Source organism: Fibroporia radiculosa, assembly GCF_000313525.1.
Source record: "Fibroporia radiculosa TFFH 294 genomic supercontigs, scaffold3357, whole genome shotgun sequence".
NCBI lineage: Eukaryota > Fungi > Basidiomycota > Agaricomycetes > Polyporales > Fibroporiaceae > Fibroporia > Fibroporia radiculosa.
Window position 1 is genome coordinate 37,520 of NW_012133384.1, and position 23,072 is coordinate 60,591.

The 23,072-nt window shown below is 50.5% G+C and overlaps 5 protein-coding genes across 5 annotated transcripts; 2 read left to right on the forward strand and 3 right to left on the reverse strand.

Annotated features, from left to right (window-relative positions):
* Positions 1 to 32: 32 nt before the first annotated feature.
* Positions 33 to 3,352, reverse strand: FIBRA_04747 (uncharacterized protein; the record flags this gene model as incomplete). The annotated part of the gene is made up of 9 exons (XM_012326536.1): positions 33 to 1,652; positions 1,707 to 1,878; positions 1,937 to 2,034; positions 2,091 to 2,269; positions 2,324 to 2,676; positions 2,732 to 2,947; positions 2,987 to 3,081; positions 3,140 to 3,211; positions 3,272 to 3,352. The coding sequence occupies 9 exons, from the start codon at positions 3,350 to 3,352 to the stop codon at positions 33 to 35; spliced, it is 2,886 nt and encodes a 961-aa protein (XP_012181926.1).
* Positions 3,353 to 7,819: 4,467 nt separating this feature from the next.
* FIBRA_04748 (uncharacterized protein) lies at positions 7,820 to 10,131 on the forward strand (the record flags this gene model as incomplete). Its single annotated transcript, XM_012326537.1, has 12 exons — positions 7,820 to 8,035; positions 8,087 to 8,304; positions 8,359 to 8,443; positions 8,503 to 8,614; positions 8,666 to 8,748; positions 8,807 to 8,940; positions 8,998 to 9,043; positions 9,137 to 9,489; positions 9,545 to 9,618; positions 9,672 to 9,836; positions 9,891 to 9,985; positions 10,048 to 10,131. The coding sequence occupies 12 exons, from the start codon at positions 7,820 to 7,822 to the stop codon at positions 10,129 to 10,131; spliced, it is 1,665 nt and encodes a 554-aa protein (XP_012181927.1).
* A 353-nt stretch (positions 10,132 to 10,484) lies between these two features.
* On the reverse strand, positions 10,485 to 11,601 carry FIBRA_04749 (uncharacterized protein; the record flags this gene model as incomplete). Its single annotated transcript, XM_012326538.1, has 4 exons — positions 10,485 to 10,602; positions 10,667 to 10,801; positions 10,858 to 11,227; positions 11,286 to 11,601. The coding sequence occupies 4 exons, from the start codon at positions 11,599 to 11,601 to the stop codon at positions 10,485 to 10,487; spliced, it is 939 nt and encodes a 312-aa protein (XP_012181928.1).
* Positions 11,602 to 13,929: 2,328 nt separating this feature from the next.
* FIBRA_04750 (uncharacterized protein) lies at positions 13,930 to 20,233 on the reverse strand (the record flags this gene model as incomplete). Its single annotated transcript, XM_012326539.1, has 23 exons — positions 13,930 to 14,420; positions 14,483 to 14,610; positions 14,670 to 14,767; positions 14,817 to 14,945; positions 15,000 to 15,161; positions 15,213 to 15,298; positions 15,351 to 15,428; positions 15,480 to 15,912; positions 15,969 to 16,027; positions 16,081 to 16,204; positions 16,256 to 16,525; positions 16,581 to 16,886; positions 16,934 to 16,997; positions 17,054 to 17,358; positions 17,411 to 17,716; positions 17,766 to 17,829; positions 17,881 to 17,954; positions 18,009 to 18,062; positions 18,119 to 18,442; positions 18,498 to 19,141; positions 19,198 to 19,640; positions 19,693 to 19,939; positions 19,999 to 20,233. 23 exons carry the CDS (start codon positions 20,231 to 20,233, stop codon positions 13,930 to 13,932), a joined length of 5,124 nt encoding a protein of 1,707 aa, XP_012181929.1.
* Positions 20,234 to 20,506: 273 nt separating this feature from the next.
* FIBRA_04751 (uncharacterized protein) lies at positions 20,507 to 22,149 on the forward strand (the record flags this gene model as incomplete). The annotated part of the gene is made up of 8 exons (XM_012326540.1): positions 20,507 to 20,598; positions 20,649 to 20,921; positions 20,976 to 21,021; positions 21,073 to 21,106; positions 21,154 to 21,254; positions 21,314 to 21,493; positions 21,539 to 21,680; positions 21,737 to 22,149. The coding sequence occupies 8 exons, from the start codon at positions 20,507 to 20,509 to the stop codon at positions 22,147 to 22,149; spliced, it is 1,281 nt and encodes a 426-aa protein (XP_012181930.1).
* Positions 22,150 to 23,072: the final 923 nt, after the last annotated feature.

Here is a 23,072-nt window from a genome sequence, read left to right on the forward strand (position 1 = left end):
TACTACCGATACAACGACAGGTATCATGCATGCTACATGAAGTCTATTGCTCTCTTTCGCCCTCTTGGCGGCTTCGCTTCTCCGTTTGCATCGAGTCCACCTGACGATGTTTCAGTAGTTGTGGTATAGTTGTTCGCAAGGGGGTCAGATGGCGAATCCAAAGGCAAGTTCTTCACAGTCTCAGGGGCCGGGGCTTCTACCCACATGCTATCGTCTTCATCGTCTTCATTCCTCCCCTTCCCTTTTCGCTTCTGTCTCTTCCTGTCCCTGCCTTTCTCCTTTTTTTCCCGATGTATTTGAGGTGCGCTGAAATCGGGCCCAAACGTTTCCTCGTCTGCAAATGACATTAGAGCGATCTTACTGGTCCCTTTCTTCCTCTTGTCTTTATCCTTGTTCTTTGTTCCTTTACTCTTTTCATTACGACTTTCGCGCTCCGATCGAGGAACGAAGGTAGGCTTGAAAGATGTCAAGTCAACTTTATCTGAATTTTCCTGTCCTGGCGCATACGAAGGTATTGCGACGTCCCCAGCAGTCAGTTCCAGGGCCACCTGCTCAATTTTGGTCTGAGTCCTGTTCTGATCGACGCCGCTAGAGAGACTGGCAGGCTCGCCCTTTGGTTCGGGCGCATCATCATGTTCAGCGGTGTCATCGTCACTGTCCTCATCGTCACTTGCGAATATTGCTTTGAAGATATCCATCGCCGGCCGCTGATACGTCAACGTATCCTTTCCTTGCTGGTCGTCCTCTCCCAGACCAATATTCGCCAGATCGCGAGACCCATCTCTCCGCTTCGGATCTAAACCGTCCGTGATTGCACCGGCACTCGTAGAATTCGAGGTAGAGACACCAGGGTCCACCATCGCCGCATCTGACTGCCCGGTCTCCCGACTTGCTGCGGTAGGTGTAGCGAAATCTGCCGTCGCAGCACCAGCAGCCTCGGTCGTGTCGACCTCAGGAGCCTTGACACCAAAACGCTTGCACAGAAGTCGTGCTGGCTGCCATGGTTGCGTTTCCCTCGTCAGCAGGCCGTACATACCCAGTCGCGCGGAGCTTATCTTCGGGTCTTCTTCTTCTTTCTCCTCTTGTTCCGTCGGCTCCCCTTCAGTCTGAGGGACCGAGGGACCAGGTTGATAGAGACCTTCGACTACGGTCGGACCGATCTCGACAATAGCAGCGCTCCGAAAACGGCCTGCCATTGCGCCTGAAAGCGGCTTAAACACGGTCGCCGCCTTTGCATAGTCGTCTAGCTCCTTGTTGAACTGCTCGACGTTCTGGTCCGGGAGCGGCCCAATGTCGAACCCTGCATTAGGCGCACCCGGTACTACCGAGCCGCGAGTGGACTGAAAATTCAGGAACGCGGTATACCGCGACTGCTTTACTGGATCTGCAGCGAAAGGCTGGAATCCTTGCAGTGCAGCCTTAGCGACCGAAGGGTGTAGGTAAGGAATATTAATCTCGTCTCGAGTATGCGCAGAGGGTGTGGGTGTAAGGGGTGGAGCAGCGTTAGCAAGTGGAACAGGAGCAGCAATAGGAGATGGACGAGGAACAGCATTCTTGATGTTTTGTAGCCGTTCTCGATCCTTTTGAGATATATACTCAAACACAGAGCGCGGCTTGGATGGTAAAGGTGTTTCGCCAAGCAAAGAACCCCTCTGAATTTTCGCTGTGATTAATGTGCTCTAGTTTGAATCATGGCGCGACCTTACCTCGTCAGCAGACATAAAGCTACCCTTCCACTCTGCATGGGTCTTCGGTTCCGACTTTGGAGGTGGAAGGTGATCCATTCTCCCATCCTCTTCATTCTCCTTGTTTTTCTGCTGGTTCCAGACACGCCGAGGGTTAGGCGTCCAGCCATTTGGGACATCAGGAATAGGGAACCTGGCAACGCGAGGATATCAACCAACCCATCGCTATGAACACTCTTAGTTATTCGTACCATCGATCTTCAGCAACAGGCATATCCGACAAGACGAATCCCTTCAAAACAAGTCTGCCATCGTTGAAAGTCTGGGTCCCTGCAGTCGACGATACTCTCTTGTCCAAATATGCGTCAGTACACTTTCTTCTGGAGAAACTCAGAGTGTGCATACCGATTGTTGCCTACCGGCAGTAGACCTTGTGCTCGAAGACCCCATCGCAATCAAATGACTGTCATCCTCATCTGCAGCATCAAACGCCATCCTTGTACGGAGTTGACGAGATGCAGCAGCATCATATATATCCACATCATCCTCGTCGGCATCATTGAGTGCGCCGAGGCCAAACCCGGCTAAGATGAACATTTAAGCGTATACACCTAAGCTTACCTTGCGACGACTCTTACCTGATATCCGAGGTCCTTTGTCTCGTGCAATCTCGCGGCCACCACCTACACTTTCCTCAAGGCGCATACCCGGTACGTACCCCAGCCCGTGGAAATTACCTTTGCGTGAAGCAAGCAACACAGGTGTGTCCTGCCGTGGGTATAAATGCTTCTTCGCTTCCTCATCTTCCTCGCCGCCCTCGGTCTCCTTCCACGAATCCGAAATCCCTGCCTCCTGAGCCTTGCGTTGAGCGTATGTAAGCCGTGGACCAATACCCTGGCCTACACGCCAACCCATCTTCTTCAAAATCCTCGCCCCGACAGAGTCTTTGGGCGCAGGCGCGAGCGAGGCCTCAAGAGCGGCAGTGATTGGACTAAGATATGGATAATGTTAGTTGACACAGACATAGGATAGCGAGGTGCGCGCACTCTTTCTCTGCATCGTCCCCTGCTACGCCCGCCCGCCGTCGCAACTCCGCCTCCGTCCCACCAAAGTCCATCTCGTCGTGTTCATCAACAAGCTTACGACCCTCCTGCAGCTCAGCAAGGTCCTCCTCATCCATGAAGTCTTCTGGGCGAGCTGTCTTGGCCTTCGCGCGGTCGCCGCGCGACGAGATGAACGTGGAGGGCGTCCATCCTGAGGCACTATGAAGTCATAAACGGGAAACAGCAAAAAGGGTATACATGCCTTCCTGAGAGCCGACGGTGTTGAAGTAGCCAGCTGAAAATCCACCAGTAAAGGCGCCGTGAAGTCGGCGACGCCCCTTCTCGTCTCTCACCTAACGCATAGGTCCTATTAATTACTGCAAGACGTAAGAGTAATACATTGGATCTCACCTCCTGCTTCCATAATGGTACAAATTCTCCAGTGTCCTTCGATTTCTCGAGTGGAGGTAGTGGCGTTCCTATCTGCAAGCGAAAATGAGAAACTGCGACTCTCGCACGTAGCAGGCACATAGACAGGCGCACAAGACAGAAAGACTCATTGGCTTTGGAGCTGGAAGAGTCGACTCCAAGGTCGTTTAGTTTCCTCTTGAGTCTGGAAGTCATCGTTCTCAGAGCGAGTATATAAAATAGAGCCCGCAGATGGCTGTGTGTAGTGTTATAATCTCTAGAGACTAACAGGCATCACCGAGGTAGAAGAGGTCTCAATAGAGGTGAGCCGTGAATCGCCTTTAGCTATCTGCCGTCGGACGGAGGCATTCTTGTCGCGTAGCTCGCCTCCACGTGACCCCCTGCGCGCTGCACGCGCTAGACATTGAGTCGACCAACCTGCACCATTCGCACACTTGTAGTTTCAAGGCTCGTGCGGCGACGCTTTTAGCGAGGCTCAGCCGGTAATGGGTATGTCCGCGGCCGGCTAACACAAGTCAATTCGAGTTTGCGAGACTACAGGAAGACGCGAATAGGTACTAATATGCAAAGGAGGGAAGGTAGGTAGACAAACAATAATTGTACACTAAAACACGGGCGAGAGGCGACGTACCGACGGGCGAGCAGGAGACGACGGTCAGGACGAGAGCTGGGAGAGCCCCAGCTGAGTGTCGCTTGTGTCGTTGAAATCAAACAGCCTTTCGATGGTAATGGAAATTTCCGACGGAGCATCCCGGGCCATCATCAACATCATCGTTCCATTGCCTAGATAGGAAAGAGGACGTTGGACATTAAAGACCTCGGGTATACCCTCGGGGACAATGACTTTTGAGAGCCAGCGTCAAGTCATCAAGAGCCACCTGTATGCCCGCTGACAGCTATGCTTACTCATGCCCGAAGCTTGCGATACGGCAGGTCGGTGTGTAGTCCTGGACACGGCAGAGCAATATCGCTGCCCAACGCGGCGGGCAGGTGTCGCTATTCCAACGCGGTGAATAAGTGTCTCTGTCTGTAGTGGCAGACAGGTATACACACAGCGTCTAGGTACACATACTGGAGGTTGCTCTCGTGAAACAATTACTGTTTTTGAATCTCATCAGTTTGGTCGGTCGCGTCCGTGCTGACTCGGATGTCTTCCGCCCGGCGCCCCATCACCGTGTCGAGTCATTGAGTCAGTGGGGGCATGTTGTCCTTTGCTCATTTTCTTCTTTCCCTCTCTCCGCTCTCGTCCATCACGCGCCGCACGATATCCTTCGCAGACTGAGTCACAACTTCTCATATTCTCGAAGAGAACAGAGTCGTTGACACTTGTTCTTCGATCTTTCCTTTACCGGCACCGTCCTGATCCATTCATATTGCCTAGGATGAATCGTTCTTGAAACCAAAATTCTTCAGCCGCAGGTCGCATTACAACATACCACGCCGGCTGGGGCTGAAAATAGCATACATGAGCGCGTAGAGTACTCTGCGGCCTTACCTAAGTCTTGATTACTTGTCTTTTTCATTGATATGAGTTGACAAATCTTGCTGTTGTTGTAGCTGTCACAAAAATCCTTCCCGGACTTCCTCGTCTAGATCTGAAGGATATCAGATATTTGACTCTAGCGACATTGAATGCGCATAGCTACAGCCCTCGGCTCGTATGGAGCTGCTGTTGTCTGCGTAACAACATCAGCTCCATACGACACTGTGCTGCCATCAACGCATTCATTGCCGCGTCTTGTGAGACATCTAAATCGCATTTAGCCAATTGATAGCTTGAACCACTCATCAAGGTGCGTCATGAGACTATTCTTGCAGATGTTGATTCTTAGCAGAAAGCTACACTTATCCACCTGCCCCCCTCCGGCGCTTCATCATATACCTGACATCTTAGGTGTGGCTTTTGAGCATTGATTGCTAATGTCTGCGTTACGGCCCAGACTGCTCATGCGCCAGTATTCCGTGAGACGTGTTTGTATGGGCGACCGGACCTTGGGATACTAATAACTGCAAATTTACCACTGCGTACTTGGTCCTTGACAAACTGATGTCACAGTCGCACCTCCCACGGCCAACTTCGCCAGACCGATAATGCCCTGGGCGAGCCTCGAGCCTGCTGATATTTCCAATGTGCAGGGGTCTAGTGTCCGCCAGTATACCGGAACGGTTAGCTTCGTCATTGACATGGACTGAATCAAGTGCAACCTTGTACTTTGCTCCGGTCTTGTCGGGCCCAGCTTGGAGAGTCGGTCACCGGTTCCGGAACAAGCTTCCACTTCAGGAAGAAGGATTCTGCGCATTTTGGTGCTAAGTTGGCAGATGGCCCATAGAACTCCAGAGGTGAGTGAATGCAGCGTTGGGGCCTGAGTGCAGCTCTATCGATGGAAGCCAATATGCATATGACCGTTCAAATACGGCAAATGAATCTGACAATATGAACGGAGCGACCTTGATAACGTGAACTTCGCAACATGACTCTCGGCCAGGCCTATGACAGCACGCACCTTGCTGCTTGGCACATTGGAGCACCCTGCAAAGACGTTCTAGGACTCGGAGTCCCTGCATCAGGTCTTGAAGGTGCGAAATGCTCTTGCGATACTCATCGGTGGGTCTGACGCATTTCCTGAAGCTGATTCCGGGTTCTGAATTATAGCAGTCAAATCAATGTTGATGGCCGTAGCACAAACGATCAGCGCGAGGATTGACCACTTGCCACTGTCGACTGATCAAGGTTGTTAGAACAGGTTGCATGACAACACGCGTCGCGCATCCCTCAGTCCGCGAAGTTTGCCTCGTCGACGCACTCGGGTAACTGGTTGCAACACTTACGTGAAGGGGCTGCGTGCCGTTCCTGAAATCAGCCCGCCCAACCTCGATAGGACAGTGGCCCCGACCCACATACTATGGTCGGTCTTTCCATCATAGCTACTCACAGAGGGAGCACAGACTGGAAGGATGCTCTAGCATTTCTCCGAGCTCGTATTTTGTCTTGTCTTGTCTCGTGGCGGTTCCGCTCGTCATTTTTCCAACCTGTCCCATGAGGACGGGGTGTCGTGGTGTCGGAGGGTGTCGCTGGCCGTCCTTCGAACGTCACCGGTACATCACTGTCTCTGATATTGTTAGGTCCACTATCACAAGCCATGAACCAGAACCACAGACCACCAACGACATACGGGCGTCTAGATAGACGAGGGACGCAGAAGACGAGATACCCCAATGATTAGTCTTGGCGACGTGTGGCCAACGTGGTTCCTGGGCTATACTCCATTTGCAGACGGTTTCAAGTTGCACATGCTGGTCGGAGAAGGCAATATTTGCCTGGGTCGAAGATCTTCCATTCCGTCACGGCTGGTGCCAGCAAGAGCATCTCAATTATCGGTCCCTGGGTCGTCGGGGATCCTAACATTCCAGAGATTTCAAGTATTTGAGCAGCCCAAGGTCGACAGGACATGGATGTGCGAGGCATAGCTGACGCTAAGCCTGCTTAATGGCCGTTGTCGCAGATAGCAGGACGAGTCAGGGCTCCCTTGAAGGGCGTGGATTCATTCAGGGACAGAGAAAAATGCCGGCGCCCGTGTGACACCGAGTGGATATCCTGTCGCTACACCGCGACTGGATGAGTCTGCCCCCATCGACCCCGGTTTGTTCTGAAGGGTCACTGATTACGATGGCCTGGCGGCAAGGCTAGTCTGTCGGTCGCGTGCGCAATCCAGTGCAGGCGTCAAAGGACAGAACCTCCGATCAAAGTGATGATATGGATGCTGCCCCTTCCCTCATCCATGACCCTGTAAAATTCGTGGACCGGATCATCATCCTTACAGAGCCGCAGAAATACAACATCCACGAATGTCTGCCAATGACAAGCTCTAAGATTTGTGTTGGGAGGGAGGATATACCTATTCACGCGACTGGGCTATTGAAGTTGACGCGGGAACCAGCAGGGTGAGATATCTATCTCCTATATTGTTGGCCTTATCACTGTTGCTAATAGTAATTCCCGCCGCTGACGGCTTGATACGAACCTTTTTTTTCATATGCATCGGTAAGTAGGGTCTCAGATTGCAGCAGCACCGGAGCCTATACGTCGAGTGGACGGGACCGAGCTGTCTGTGCATTGTCAGAGAGCATAGGTATACAGCCCAACTCACAGGGTGGGGTTGCCTAAAGGCTCACAAGACGCGGGGTAATGACCGTGGTCCATGGACACACATGTAGTGGTGCATGTGGATGCATGCTAAAACAGATTTCGCTCCAAATTTTCTCCGCATCACGATCAAGTCTGAGTCGGGAATGTGGCTACTTGGACGCCGGTCTTCATGCTCAGTGCAGAGTTCATTTCATTGTCCTGGAATCGTTTGGCGTCGTTGAGGACGGTGTCGACGTATGCGAGCGCCGCGCAGGCCCGCGGAGTGTCGGGTAAGGTTGTCCAGATCGAAGAGTGGACCGTCATCATGATATGATTCCATCAGCCCCCTTGGGTGGCGTCGCATATCGCTTATCGCGCAGTTCTGCAGCTCCTCGCTTAAGCCCACCAGAGTTATGTCCCCCCTTCCGGCACGCGCTTCGTCCGGCTTTATATGGGCTGCGAACGCCCAGCGTCTCCCGAGCTTTCCCCTCGCCCGCTTCTTCGCTCCCCCCCGCCGATAGTTGCGACCTCCCATCATGTCGCACCAGGACATCTACTCGTCCAGCGTCGTGTCTCCCCCGTACGACGACCCCGATCGAATTACAGACGAAAAGGCGGACAACAGCAGCTCCATCGAGAAGGGCGGCGTACGGGAATACGTCGTTCAGACTGACCCAAAGAATCATTTTGATGCCGCCGACCTCGACCGGGTTCAGCGGAGACTCAAACAACGCCATGTGCAGATGATTGCTGTATGTGCACATTCAAACCATCGTTGCCTTCCATGCTTACTGCGCGTGTAGATCGCGGGTACATTGGGTACTGGTCTCTTCTTGGGTTCCGGCCATGCTCTCCAGGGCGCTGGACCCGCTGGCGCTCTTATCGCGTACGCCCTGGTCGGTAGTGTAACCTATGCTACCCTCTGCAGTCTGGGCGAGATGACCTCGTTCGCGCCTATCTCGGGTTCCTTCCCACATTATGCGGCTAGATGGGCTGATCCCGCCCTCGGCTTTGCGCTTGGGTATGACATTCCTTTGGGTCGAGCTGAAAATACGCTGCTAACGCGCCTTGCTAGCTGGAACTATTTCTATACCACTGCTATTTCTACTCCGGTTGAGATCACGGCCGCTGGAATCCTCGTGACGTTCTGGGACGGGAATGTAAGCCTCTGTTGTCGTCATATTGCGTCGTTTTATACTCAATTTTCTCCATTGGACAGATCAAACATCAATCTGGCTACCTCGCTGCAATCACCGTCTGTGTATGTGCCATCAACATTTTCGGCGTTCGTTGGTTCGGCGAGGCTGAATTCATGTTCTCCATAATCAAACGTCAGTGATTGTGTCGTTTCCGCAGTTCTCATTTCCTGACGTGATCTGTAGTGTTCTTGATCACACTACTGATCATTGTTGGACTGGTTATTGATCTGGGAGGAGGCCCCAACCATGACCGTATCGGTTTCAGGGTACGCTAACTTCAGCATCTAGCGTGCATGTAAAGCTGGCTGACACCACCGTCTGCAGTACTGGGATAACCCTGGTGCATTTGCAGGCTCTGGTCTTGAGCCCAAGCATCCCAGTCTTGATAAATTCTTGGGTATGCTTTCTGTCATCGTCCAGGCTGCATTCTCGTTCCAGGGTATGGAGATCGTTGCGATGTATGTTACCTCACCTTTTTCTTGGAGCACTGGCACTGACCGGATATGCTCCTGTAGTTCCGCAGCGGAAACTGAGAATCCTCGTCGTAATATCGCGAAAGCGGTACGCCGTGTCTTCTGGCGTATCCTAATCTTCTATGCAAGTCGTCTCTCTGAAGATCAGAGTAAACATTGCTCATTTACATCTGTTCTCTAGATCCTCGGTATCGTCATCACTGGCATGCTCGTCCCTTACAATGATCCATCGCTCCTTTCCACCACGGGTACCGCGGCCGAATCGCCTTATGTCATTGCTATCGAGCGCGCAGGCATCAAGGTGCTTCCTAGCTTTGTCAACGCATGTGTCTTCACCAGCGCATTCTCCGCCGGCAATTCCTTCTTGTTCGCTGCATCGCGTATCCTATACGGTCTCGCGGTTCGTGGACAAGCACCGCGCTTCCTCGCGTATTGCACGAAGAGTGGCTTGCCGCTCGCAGCAGTCCTTACTTCGAGTATTTTTGCTTTCTTGTCGTTCATGAGCGTGTCATCAGGCGCGGATACCGTGTTCAAGTGAGTGCAGTCAATTATTCTGTTATCATTTCAACTAATTTTGTTTCGTGTATAGCTGGCTCGTCAATTTGTCTACGACTGGTGGCTTCTTCAGTTGGGGTGCCATGAACGTAACCTACGTTCAATTCTGTATGGCTTATTCTCCGTCCTTGACGTTCTGTGCTGACCCTTACATTTGGCAGACAAGGGTTTGCGTGCGCAGGGTTATGACCGCCGAACGTTCTCATATTACAACCGTCTCCAGCCATACCTCGCGTACTGGGCTATTTTCTGGCTCGCTATTTTCATCCTCATTACTGGATTCGAGGTATTCTGGGCCTTTAACGCATCAGATTTCTTTACCGATTGTAAGTGGCTGTACACTTCGGCTGACTGCGACTGACTTTTCGTTGAACTCGCAGATATCAATGTGCCGATCTTCCTGGGGCTGTACGTCTTCTGGAAGATCTTCAAGCGGACAAAAGCGTGGAAACCGGAGGAAATGGATTTCGTAACTGTGCGCATTTTCTGTATTCGTTCTCCAGGCACCCGCGTTCCTGAAGACTCTATGAATCACAGGCTATTCCTTCTGTCAAAGAGACTGAAACTCCAGAAGTTCCGCCAACGACGATCATGCAGAAGATCGCCGCTGTCCTTTTCTGATCTTCCGCTTCGTCGACGTGATTATTGTTAGCGCTAGCGGTTAAGTTTTATGTTCACAGTATATCGCGCAATGATATTAAGCTTGTAGTATAGCGTCGGGTATTCGGTGCTGCAGGACGGAAATGGAGTTTTCATATTGTACGTGTTTGCGACTAACAGTATATACTATGATATTCGCCATGCATGTGGTGTGGTGTTGCAATGATAACGAGGGCGTTTTTGTCTACTGTATCGTTTTTTTGCCGTTTGGATAAGCCGACAAGAATGATCAACGAATGTAACCTATTGAAGTCAAGCGCTAGCGTGATTTATGCCCTCCGTCTCTATCCGAATTCCTGATCATAAAGCAGCTGTTAAGCCGCGTCGGCATCTGACTGTGCCTCTTCGTCATCTGTAGCGTCATCTAGCGGAGAAAACTTGGCCCAAAATTGGTACGGATCCTCATCATCCTGCTCGAATCCGTCCCAGCGGCTGGCAGAATCAAAATCAGTCACGTCGTGCCCACGTCGCATGATGCGCACATGACCAAACTCACGAAATCTCCCAGAGCTTACGAACGGTCGTGTAGTTCAGAATTTCCATCCCATTCGCCTCGGGCATGAATATATCGTGCCTGAACGTCCCCTCTAGCAGTTCCTGCAAGTCAATTACCGTGAGTGAGCGGTCGAGACTGGAATGATGCCATTGGTAAATAGAAGCCCATAGACGAAACGCCAAATTACGCACTCTGCGCGAAGGTCAAGTTCAATATCGTAGACAGTGACTCCAGAATGGTTCAGGAGGTCGTATTCCAGTGCTGGGCTGATGAGCAGCGTCATCCAACGGAGCGGCGGGAACGTCGCAAAACTGCGATACGCAATCGGGTGTTTGCAGAGCGTCCGGCGAGCCTGAGGGTATCCTGGAATGTCATCGCAATGTAGGAACGCATCATCTTCCGTCGGAAACTGCATCTGCAGAGGGTGTCCCAGTTGGAAGCCGATATGCTCGAAAACCGGATTGATGATAACGCCCTGGAGACGACTGTCCGGCTTGTACGCTTTGCCGCTGTCAAGGAATTTCATCCCCCATTTACGGATAGCCTCTTGCATGCTTCGTGCTGCGAAGACGCATCGGTGTCACCAAGCTTTGCGAATAGAAATAAATTGGGGATTCACCGTTCTCGGTAAGACGGCGAGTCCCACACAACGGATGGGAGCAAAAGCCATCCTCGGCGATGCAGTCGAAGGCAATTTTCTTCCATGATATTTCCTCCCTATGACGTGTCTCCTCGTGAAGGAGGCCTAATCCAACGTGACGACAGAGCAACTCCCAGATATTTTCTCCGTCACGGTCATATAACGCGGCAACCCGGCGGCAGGTGTTATAAAAACAGACATGAGTACGGAGGTCGCAGTCGCCAATAGACTCCTTCACCGCTAGGAGCAGCTCGACGGGGAGACGCGATATGAAGCTTGAATCCTTGTGTGGCATTTTCAAGGCAGGGGTATTGGACAAACGGCCTCGACCTGGCTTGAAATGCTTCGTGTCGGGCGCTCCCGATCGTTTCAAGGTCGATATCGATCGGCGTCGGAACCGGTGGACATATGATAATCCTTGTAGAATGAGACAATTGGCTATTTGAATCAAATCTAGGAAGCCAGTGAAAATATTACGCATTACAGGATGTCCAAGCTCTTGTCGTTGTCATATGCCAGCTGGCTCAGGATTAGTGCTGTCCAAAATTAAAATATATCGTACGGAGATGAAACTACCACCCACAATATGCTTGGAAATGCACGGAAACTCTGAAATCATTTGTCTGTATCACAAAATTAGCCGTTTTTGATATTCGCCATACAAGTTGGGAGGTTGAAGAGGCGTCAGAGGCGTTTAAGCTGAACAGCGTCAGCGCTTGAATCGAGACGCGGAGCAAGCCCGCGGGATGCACAAAAAGCAAAACGACTCACGTGTGCTCATTCCGTCTACCACTACCAATGTCCCCTTCGGGGTGACATACGAAAAAATTGGAACGATACAGAGAAGATTAGCATGGCCCCTGCACAAGGATGACACGCTTTCCCGGAGTGGTAGACCTACGGGTCTCAATATTTATTTTGCTCTTGTCTCTTTCTATTCTCAAATTTCCTATCTTGCCTTGGATCCACCAACACATGAACTTGAAGGTGCGCCATAATTTGAACATCATATCGATATCAGAGCACCGCGACTCGCACGACTGTACTCATCATTGCGGTGAAAAGGCCACCGTTAAGTTTGCATGTTTATTCATACTGACGCTAGCTCCAGTGGAGAGAAGTTCATATAAAACTGCTGGTTCTGGTCTGTTCTTCGTTTCCTCTCAGCTTTGATTCCGTCAATTCACATCCAGGGGTCTATCGCTTCATGAAAGAGCATTGGATACGCATCCTCGAGGTCTTCCATGTAGCTGGGTGGACCACAATGAGCTGCGAGTCGTTTGTGGCGCTTTCACTCGAGCTCGGTCCAAATAATCCAGTGTTACAATTCTATGGCTTCAATCGGCCTCAAGATCGCCGAGCTTTACACTGCAGCTTACTTTGAGTTTTTGCCGTTCGCTTATTCAAACTGACCTTCGATGTGGGGTCCAGCCCGAGATGAGTACAGTGATTTCTTGTTATTTTCTAGTATTCATATTCTCTTGCGGCCAATGTACCATCGTCCCCGCACCCGGGCAATCAATTAATCAATCATGCACTACATAGGGGTCGATGATGTGCTTGACAATGCTTTCTTCATACTGTCCCCTCCCGGCACGACGCCATACATCTCGGATATCTCTAGATGCCGCCTCATACGTCGTCGGCCTACAAGTCCTCAAAGTCTCTCTTATATCCCGAAAATGCGCCACTGAATCGCCAGTCACTGCCATGCCAGGGATAAGGAAGGAACGCAGTATGGCTTTGAATGCTCCGCGCGAGAGTTGTGTACCAAATTCATACACGACTGTCACAACACAAATGGTCTTGTTCCTGAACAAGATGGTCCTCTGAACGTCATCGATGTAGCTCGTAGTCGGGCATGGGCGATAGTCAGTGGAGCTACAAGCTGGCTGATAGGCTCATCGACTCTGCTATGTCCTACCAAGATGACCAAAACGTCAGCGACTAAGAAGGTGCACAACTCCGAGTCACATCGACCTATGACCTGCTGGTCTCCATCTGTCGCGATCGGTGACCCAGGACCATTATACTCCCGGCCGAATTCACTGCCAGAGCTGCCACCTATTGACCTGTACCTCGACTCTTCTGTATTTATTGGCGGTAATGTCCATGGCTCATCATGTGGATTTTCGTCTCGGAGTCAAGAAGCAAATATTGGCAACTGTCGAAGTTCAACTCTACCTTTCTCTTCTATCAGTCTCTTTCCGATTGACAGGTGCTTCATGCCGCTGTCTGTTCCGTCCCCGCGAGTGCGATCAGATTTCGTGCGCGCCCTTCCTGCACTGGTCGGTATAGTACTCTTTCCTGTTAGTTTTGCTTCAGTGTGGATAGCTTAGAAGCCCACAGCCGACTTGATAATTGTCAGGTTTGCGCAAGGACAGGCCGACACTGTCATCACATCGTGAAACTGAATGTACCCCTACACACCGATCCGACAACCTGACATCGAAGGCGTACAGATTAGGATTCTATGTACTGATGGTCTATCAATGTCCCCACAACGACACTGCCGAATGCGAAAGAAGAAAAAATAGAATTCATTACATGAAGGTAGCAATAGAAAACATCCGAAAACAAGCAGCAGGTGGTGGTCGTGATACAGACATACATAAACAATACATCATCGGAAAGATAAAGTTGGGTTCAAACGCGGCGAATGTGGGGGAGAGTTACTCTGTGCGAATTGCGTTGCATGTGAAGGAGAGGACAATGATTCAGGAATGTAAAGTGGTATTGTGGGAATGAGTTCGAACACGTGCTGCACCACAGGACGGACACCGCGGGGCCCTGTACCAGGCTGAATAGCACCTGAGTTCATGACGCCGTGCACGCGAGGCTCTTGGGATACCCCTTCTGTCCAACCTTCTGGACCTGGTACTGTGGAGGTTGGAACATTTGTAGTTCCTCGTCCATCCCAGAGACATCGCACATCGTTGCCGGGGATGATCTGTGCAAGCCGGCCAGTCTCCACATGGCGGATCTCAATGAAACGTGTGTCGAATAACAGCACGTATGGCGGATGCCAGGCAACATGCTCAGCAGTGCCCTCCCATTCGATGGTTCCCAATGAACGGCTAGGGTCTCCGTGTCGATCGACATATAGACCAAACTCTGGCATTGATGAAATATCGAGATCAGTACGTGACTTAGCTTCAAAAACACAAACTCCGTACCGTCGTAACATAGCAAAAATTCGTCCTGACTGGTGCGGAACATGCCCATAGGTCTGCACGAGTCGCAGCGCTTGGCCAACTTCTCAAGCCGTGGATCATCGCGCTGAGGAATAGTAACACTCTTGAAGCTAAGGGAATGGCTCACGTCAGCACAACACAAAACGAGAGCCGAGAAGGTTCATCTCACTCCGTCAAATCCATGATCTCAAAACCTTTCGTACAAAGGATCACAATTCTGGCTTTTAGGAAGATTAGGTCATAGGCCTCCGATGGCAAGAAGAAATCCTGTGCAACAGGGTTAGGCAAAGCCACTCGAAGAATCCAACACACCAACCCTATACACTCTGAACCACTCCGATCGTTGCGACCTTAGACCGAGACGTGAACCCAAGCTCTGCGGTGCCCTAGCTCTCTCGTTGATTTTTCCAACGACGGGTTCAAGGACACGGAAGACACTGTCCAGCTGGAACCCTCCCATTCAGCTGAGAGGTCGAAGTCAACATATCAGCTCACTTACTCCTTTCTTCTTCATGTAGATGACCAGAGTACGACCATTGAGACTGCCGACGCTGAAGAAGTGGACATCTTTGTTGCCGCTCAACTTTTGAGGCGTTTGCGATGTGTTGAGATGTTGTGGAGATGATGGGACAAGGGCTTCAATATGATACGCATACAGCGACTGATTATGGAGTTAAAGCTGAAGATAGTGAGAAAACGCCATAACACGTACCTTGTCGGCAAGCACTAGGAAAATCCCGAAATCTTCGAGCATGGCGCATTGGGTTACCATTTTTAGATGCAATACTCGGCGCATGGCTACAATTCAGGTGTGAGTTGCAAGCAATATGATAGAAACTTTGTTACCGACATTTTGAATCGTGACGGAAGCCAATCCACACGCCCTCGGCGCATCCTATTGCGACGAGACCCCTACCGTCAGGAGTAGCTACACGATCCGGTCACTAAGCATTTGACCTGCGGCAGATGAAAGACATACTGAATGGAACAGAGCATGTCGCCTTTCCAGTGAACGGATTCTCGTGGCTGTATGAGGTTCCGTTGCTCTGCGTAATGGCTGGGACAAAGAACGTATCCGCGCTGAGAGTTTCAACTTCGAAGACCTTGTTAGATTCCTGTACCACCTTACGCAGTCCAATCGCCTCGTCAAGTTTCTGTTTCCAATCGCTGCGCCCTTGGCTAGACTCGGCAAAGACAGTGTAGAGACCTCCCAATCGTCCGTTATGGTGAATAGTGCAAGGATAGACGGCACGAGAATCAGTTGCGCTGTCAACAGCACTCGCTGCCCCAGGAGTTGTGGCAGTTTCAACATGACGATCTGTTCCTGAACGGCCTAGCCTGAGTATTCCAGCACCCCGCTGCGTCGAAGGATCTGTAAAGTTGGCCAGGGTCAGGAGGTCTAGCGGTATCGGCTAGTAATCCAGCGCTTCAATAAAGTAACTATTGGACTAGCTTGTAGACAACCTACTCGTCTGTAAACCTGGTATCGTGTGACACCATCTTTCTCCTTCGGCTTAGTCATTACAACTAACAAATTTTAGTTTAGATGATTTAATCACAGGTATTGGACATTGACTTACGATAGTTATCGAAAAGCAAAACGAATAACTCCGACCATCCACTCCATTCGAACCCGGTATCCGGCTGGCGCAAGAGCTTTCCAGCATGGATTAAGGACCGATTCTCGTTTAATAGGTCCATATCCTGGGTACGACGGTCAGCGCCGACCCAAATATACCTGGGAAAATGTCTTACAATAGCCTCCCCTGGCTTGAAGACCAGTTGCGAGTTGTAACGCCAGACTTCAACTTTTTGTTTGGCCGAAGTCACGCCCGGCTCGGCCTCCTTTCCAAGGGATTTAATAAGCTCAAGTACTTGAGGTATCGCTTCGCGGTCCTCATGGTCTGCAGGCGTCTCCTCCAAGACACCTTTCAAAAGAAGTTCGTACCGCAACAAGCGAGGGATAGGGCGGTTAACGAAATTTTTCATATCCAGCTTTCGAGCATCAGGGTGTCGAGTGCATTGCTAAGGAAGGATAATGTGAGATATAGCAGCGACTTCGGTACAATTGACAGCTTACATCAACAAATGCTTTGAATGCAGGATTCGTAGCCATCTCGTCGTCAATGCGATATTCTGCTATAGGATAGTTGGGGATGTAATCCATATATGCATCCCGAAAATTTAGAACTGCGTCGTAGATTGCTGCGGTAATACTGCGAATGACCGGGTGTTCCTCGCGCTGAATGTCGTGGAAGGCAAGAAGCATCTTCTTATGATATGCATGTAACTCGTCGAAGTTATGGAACACATCCCGAATAAACTGTTCCAGTCTATCTCGGGGAACAATGGGCGGATCCATTTCTCGCAGTGGCGAGACGTACATCTACAGCGAAGTCAGCTCATGATCTCGAAGACGATGATTGAGCATACCACTTCGATGTTCTCCAGATCTTTCACGTACTCCATCTCTCCCTTGATGAGTTCAAAGATTATGCTAAACAGATGTAGTGCATCCATATAATGTGGAACTATTAGAAAACTGGCACATACGACTGGCGCTTAGCTTCCTTTTTTGGTAAGCTCTTCCTAAACTCTTCAGACACAAGATTGTACCATTCTAGCTTGCCAGTTGGACCCTTGCCCATGGCTGATTGCCAGGTCCACAACTGAGCCACACTTTGCAACTTCTTAATCGCTTCTATCGCTTCTTTTAAGAACTCGACATCAGGATTTCCTTCGACGGTCTCGCTGCAGATTGCTTCAAGAAGGACCGGATATTTCTGCATATGCTCGGAAGGCCGATTCAGGAAGTGCTTGAGGTCCAGTCGATGAGCATCTGGGTGGCGAGCACATTGCTACGAAAACGTCATGAGCAAATGTTTCAAACTACAACATTCGGTAATATACCTCCAAGAATCGCCGGAACTCCGCGTTGCGATCACTTTCGTCTTTAACTCTCTTTTCGGCGAGAGGAAGCTGCCCAACGTAAAGAGGATACGACAGACGAAATTCGGTAGCCGCTTCAAGGAATATGTCTCCAACTCCCTGAATGATCGGCGCTTGCTCACGTTGCCGCACATTCAGCATTTCCAGAAGACGACGATTGCATTCGCGCAAATCAAGGATGTTTGCGAAAACCTCATCGATAAAGGTCTCGAGGTCGCTTTGGCGGATTACAGGCGGGTTTGCCCTGCGCAACGGTTTGATGAAAAGCTTGAAGAAGTCAACTCGTGGCGACATGCGCTAATATATGGTAGCATACCGATTCCACAATGTCCAAATCGCGGAGGTACTGTTTCTCCTTGGCGATGACGTTATATATTATACTTTACGACACCTTTGAGCATATATATCTGCCAAAGAGAATAAGAACCTACGTTTGACGCTTCTTTTCGCTTTCTGGCAATGTCCGCAGTACTTCTGCAGGTACATCCTTTGACCAAGAATCATCCTGACCGAAGCGTCACTCAGATGAGAACAAGGTTGACAGCACTGAATGAAATACCTGCTCTTCCACATCCTCAACTTCCACGGCAGCCACCACAGGCAGACTTCGATTCTAGTGACCCCGGAATGAAGTTAGGCGTATTCATAGCAGGCTTTGAAATCACACACCCTTTTAGGACAGTCATATGCATAACACGGTGTCTCATCATAGCAGCTCGGAGCATAGCACCTTGTCAGCAGCGTGATTACAGCAGTGGGCAACTCCTCCCGCTCTGCCCGATCAAGTACTGGTTCAGAGGTGCCCTCCTGGTCGTCCAGAAACATGTAGACATCCTCGACGCCATCCTGAAGCACGCGTCCGCCCCACTCTACTTCGTAAAAGAAGAGTTGACTCTGCAAGCTGCGCGCCACCTGGAGGGCGGCGCGTCTGTCGCTTGTCGAGATCCCATGAGTGACGAGTAGCTCGCGTTGAATGATCGACTGAACAGTGGACTTTCATCACGTAATAGGTTAATATCTGAATGGTGGGTCACTGAATAAGACATACCACAATGTCCTTGCCAGTGAAGGCCTTGGGATATGGTATACTCCCCTTCACATGCGTCCCCCTCGGAACCTTGTCGCGCAGCCTCACCGCAATATGACTTAGTAGCGCAGGATTGAAGAAGCGGTCATCATTCTCCTCTGAGCCGTCCTCATCATAAAAATCATCCTCTTCATCCCAGTCTCCAGAGTGTAAATCCAGTGGGCGCTTGATATCTTGTAATGTCCGTATAATTTCATTATCTCGCCACGAAGGACTCGAAGAAGGAATAGATCGCGCCGGACCTTGGGCGGAAGACGAACGTGAAACTTGACCGGCAGTGTGGGCAGAGAGTAATCGCTGGGAATCATACTGATGTAATAACTGCATACTAGAGCCAGATTGCACTTGGATCGCAGCTTCCGACCCTTTCGGTGTGAACGAGCCAATTGAATCCCCACGATCGAATGTTATTGACGAGGCGGCAGTCGTATTCACAGTATCGCTCCCAAAATACATAGACGAACTTGACGCAGTCGTGATGGTTGAGGGATGCCGATCCACATTAGCCGTGCCATTTTGATGAGAGAACACGATACTTCCGTGCGCTGACGACCTTCCCGAGCCTAATGACCCAGTTCGCCCAACATCGTGCATGAATTGTGAGGCTGAGACGGATGACATAAGTGGACAAATTGGTTACAGTTTGCTGTATAACACTCACATTTCTGACTATGCTGAGTCGCTGTCATCAGCGAAGGAGAATAGTCTGACGGAGTGGTATATAGCTCGTCGTGTGGGGAAAATGAGGCCGATGAACGATCTTCTTCGTAGGAACCGTTGTGTCCAGGAACTTGGGGTGGCGACGCACCTGGCGGTCTCGTGGAGAGTTGTCTCTGAGACTTACCATCCGTCTTCCAACTGTAACCTTCTGGAATCTCCGGCACGGGCATCTGCATAGGAGATCCTCTCACAGCCATACTGTCAGACGAACCCGGACGCAGCGCCTGCCCATATGAGCGAGAATCAGGTCGCGAATTGACACTGACACTACTGAAAGTTGATGTTCGGTTAGGAGGAAGGGGTGGTGGTGGTGGAATATTATGAAAACCATTGGTTTTGGTCGAAGAGACCATTTCTACTGGAGGTGGAGGCAACCTACGACCCCTGAACGGTCTATGAGCACGTACATATAAGTAATAATTACTCAAACACGCACGAATCAGTACTGGTCCGCTTCGGCGGCGGAGGTGGTGGTGCAAAGTCGTCGTGCCCATGTCGTGAATCAGGCATTCCGGATGCATAACGCACTTGAGCTTGAGGAGACGGTGATTGCGGTAGCATTGGGCTTGATGACTGACCAGGAAGGGGAGGCAAGGGTCTTCGTGCTAGTCCACGGGTCGGTGACTGCGCGGTGGATACTGGTCGATGTGGAGGATGCTGTGCTGAAGGGGGCCCATGTGCGACTGTCAGGTCATCAGGGTAAGCTGTTCCGTGACGCTACGGCGACAGAACTGAAACATACAACTGTGCGGCGAGGTGACCGAAACGGACGCCTGCCGACGAGATGATGCGGATGCATCACCTCCATCATCACCATAGTGACGATATAGAGACTCATTTTCCTCTTCACTGCTGTGGTGCGGCCGTTCAGCTGGAGGAGTCTCCTCTGCAAATCCAGCGAGCACTTGTTGGTATAGGCTGGCCAAGTCTCCCTCGTCAGGAACGGTGGAAAGATGAGCGGACGCAGCAGACGCCATAGGGAGCCGATTTGTCGCGACGGGCCAAAGAGCAGTACGGTTTGTCAGATGGGGGCGTGTATCAATGTTGGGAACACGCTATTGCGGGCCTACACAGGAAGAGCAACCAGTGCTCGCAGCATGGGCGTGTCACTGTCTCTGCTTCGTGCATCGCAGATAACATCCGATCACGTGAAGTCGATGCAGCTCTTTCGAGTAGACAGCCTGAGTACACACTGTAGCTTCGATTCGATCCACATAAATTCTAGTACCAAACAGCAGGGCGGAACCGTCATGTCCACCACCAAGGCCGGTCAATCAAGGATCCCGAAGACGTCGTCTTCCGTACACGACGTGAGCGCGGAAAAACCTCCATTCGGCTCGAGGTAGGATCATTCCGACCCCCGTATATGATATTGATCATGGTGTATGCTAGATTTCTTACAGACGAATCTGATGTCTGGAGTCAAAATGCATGGGATCATGTACCTCCTCCAGATGATCAGGAAGACATTATTACCGCTGCTCTAGCGAGACAGAAGCTGGCACCTGTCCCTGAACATGAGAAATCAAAGTATAACGAGAAACCTTCTAGACACTGGCATGTTGGCTCCCGTCACGTAAATATTTACTGGACGATGACAAATGTGATCACTAGGGATAACTTTTACAAAATGAATGCTAGCAATTTCTTTCGCAATCGGAAATGGTGGGTAATTTGCTTTCACTGGCGTGCAAAAGCTGCTCTTACGTTTCACAACAGGCTGCATCTCGAGTTCCCTGATCTCGTGAAGGCCGCAGAACCAGATGTATGTCGCATTTTGCCCCATTGCACAACGTCTCCTGACTGTCTCATGCAGGCAGGAGCCATCACCATAGCAGAGATTGGCTGTGGTACGAATCTGTGTGCTTTGACTACACGGAGAGCTAAATTACACTAGGTGCGGGAAATGCGATATTTCCTTTGTTATCTGCCAATGCCAACCCATCGCTCCATCTACGGGCCTATGATTATTCGCCCCATGCGGTAAAGCTTGTGCAAGTGCGTTCAAATATCGCTGCAACCTTCCGTCTGAAATTCATCTTCCTTTCAACGTGAAGGCCAATCCGTTGTATTTGAATCCACCGATGGGTTCCATCAAAGCTGCAGTTTGGGACTTGACATTGTCCGAGTTACCGCCTGAGGTTGAGCCAGAAAGTGTGAACATTGTCATTTTAGTGTTTGTCTTGAGCGCTTTGCATCCACAAGAATGGCACAAAGCTATTACAAACATACACAAGGTTTATCTTGCATCTTGCATCTTGGTATATGCTCATGTCATATAGATGCTTAAACCAGGCGGTGTCGTGTTGTTCCGAGACTACGGTCGTTATGATCTCACGCAGTTACGATTCAAGGGTGGGCGGCTGCTTGAAGATAATTTATACATTCGTGGTGACAAGACGCGGGTTTATTTCTTTGAATTAGGTGTGCAACATTGCGTCTCCGTCATTACGACGAAATGGTAGTTGAATGATATCTAGATGAACTCGCCTTACTCTTCACTGGATCTCTGGCACCTGCAACCTCAAAGGCGGCTAATTCGGTCGAGGTCATGGAAGATCTCGAAGACATCGAGGACACTCGGTCTCCGTCTACCCCTCCCGACCAGCCCACTGACCCAGATCCATCAGGACTACTCTTTACCCAGAAATCAGCTTCAGTAACAACCTCCACATCTGCTTTCGGAGCGGAAGCAATCCCTTCGGGTTCGATTCGCGCACTAAGCAACATACATCCTTCATCTCGACAAACGGAAATCGAGGAGCATCCGTTATTTTCCATAGAACAGTTGGGGATCGACCGCCGTCTAATTGTGAACAGAAAGCGGCAGCTGAAAATGTACCGAGTGTGGATGCAAGGAAAATTTCGAAAGCTGGACAAAAATGAAAGGTAGGCATGAATATCTGAGCGGGTGTAATAGGTAAAAATATAGGTTACAAAACCACATATTGTAACTCGTAGTCAATCATCTTGGATCTCGAATGCGTTCCGGTGTTCACCCGCATACTATGATGACAAACAGAATGCTCATGATCAATATGCTTATACGTTAGGGTGTTTTGTAACTACAGCTTGCTGGGCTGAACCAGAGCAAGATCAGGAAAAAAACTCCGCCGGAACGATTCACGCATCATACGCGCCTCTGTACGGTCTCCTTCGGGGGGAGCAACGCGCGCACGCAACGCGTTGCACCATCGTCGTTTCGATGAGTCGCAATCGATCTCTCGATGATCGTCATGGTCAGTCGTCGCCGCCCTCTGTGCGTGTGTGGGGCAGCTGGGTCATTCACAGTATAATCTCGTTGACGAATGCATTGAAGGAATCGTTGCAATTGTTTGTACATGATACTAGATAAAACAGAATGTCAGCGAATAACTTCTCCATGTATTCGCATCCGCCGTATCTGATGTTTGCGGAGAATGCCGAGAGATGTTAAACAGAGACCACGGTCAGTTCTTCCTGAGGAATGGGTCGATACCCTTTTCGCCGTCAACTCGCTCGCAGACGACTCCTCCCAAGGAATGGGCTTACATCCCTTCAATGCCAGTTCGCTTGCAGTCGATTCATCAGGAGGAATGGATCGGCACCTTCCCATTGCCAACTTGCTCGCAATCGAAGTGATGCGGAGGGTAACATCGCGAGGAGTCGCAGCAGTTTTGGTTCTGTTGTATTTTCCAGATGACCTAACGGTCGTACCCTTGGCGACAAAGTCGACGACTTAAGCGGTACTAGGGCGAGCAGTCTTCTTGGACCTGAGGGGCTTTAGCCTGAGAGACTTTGGTCAGACTCTCGATGCTACGCAAGGTCAGCCATGGT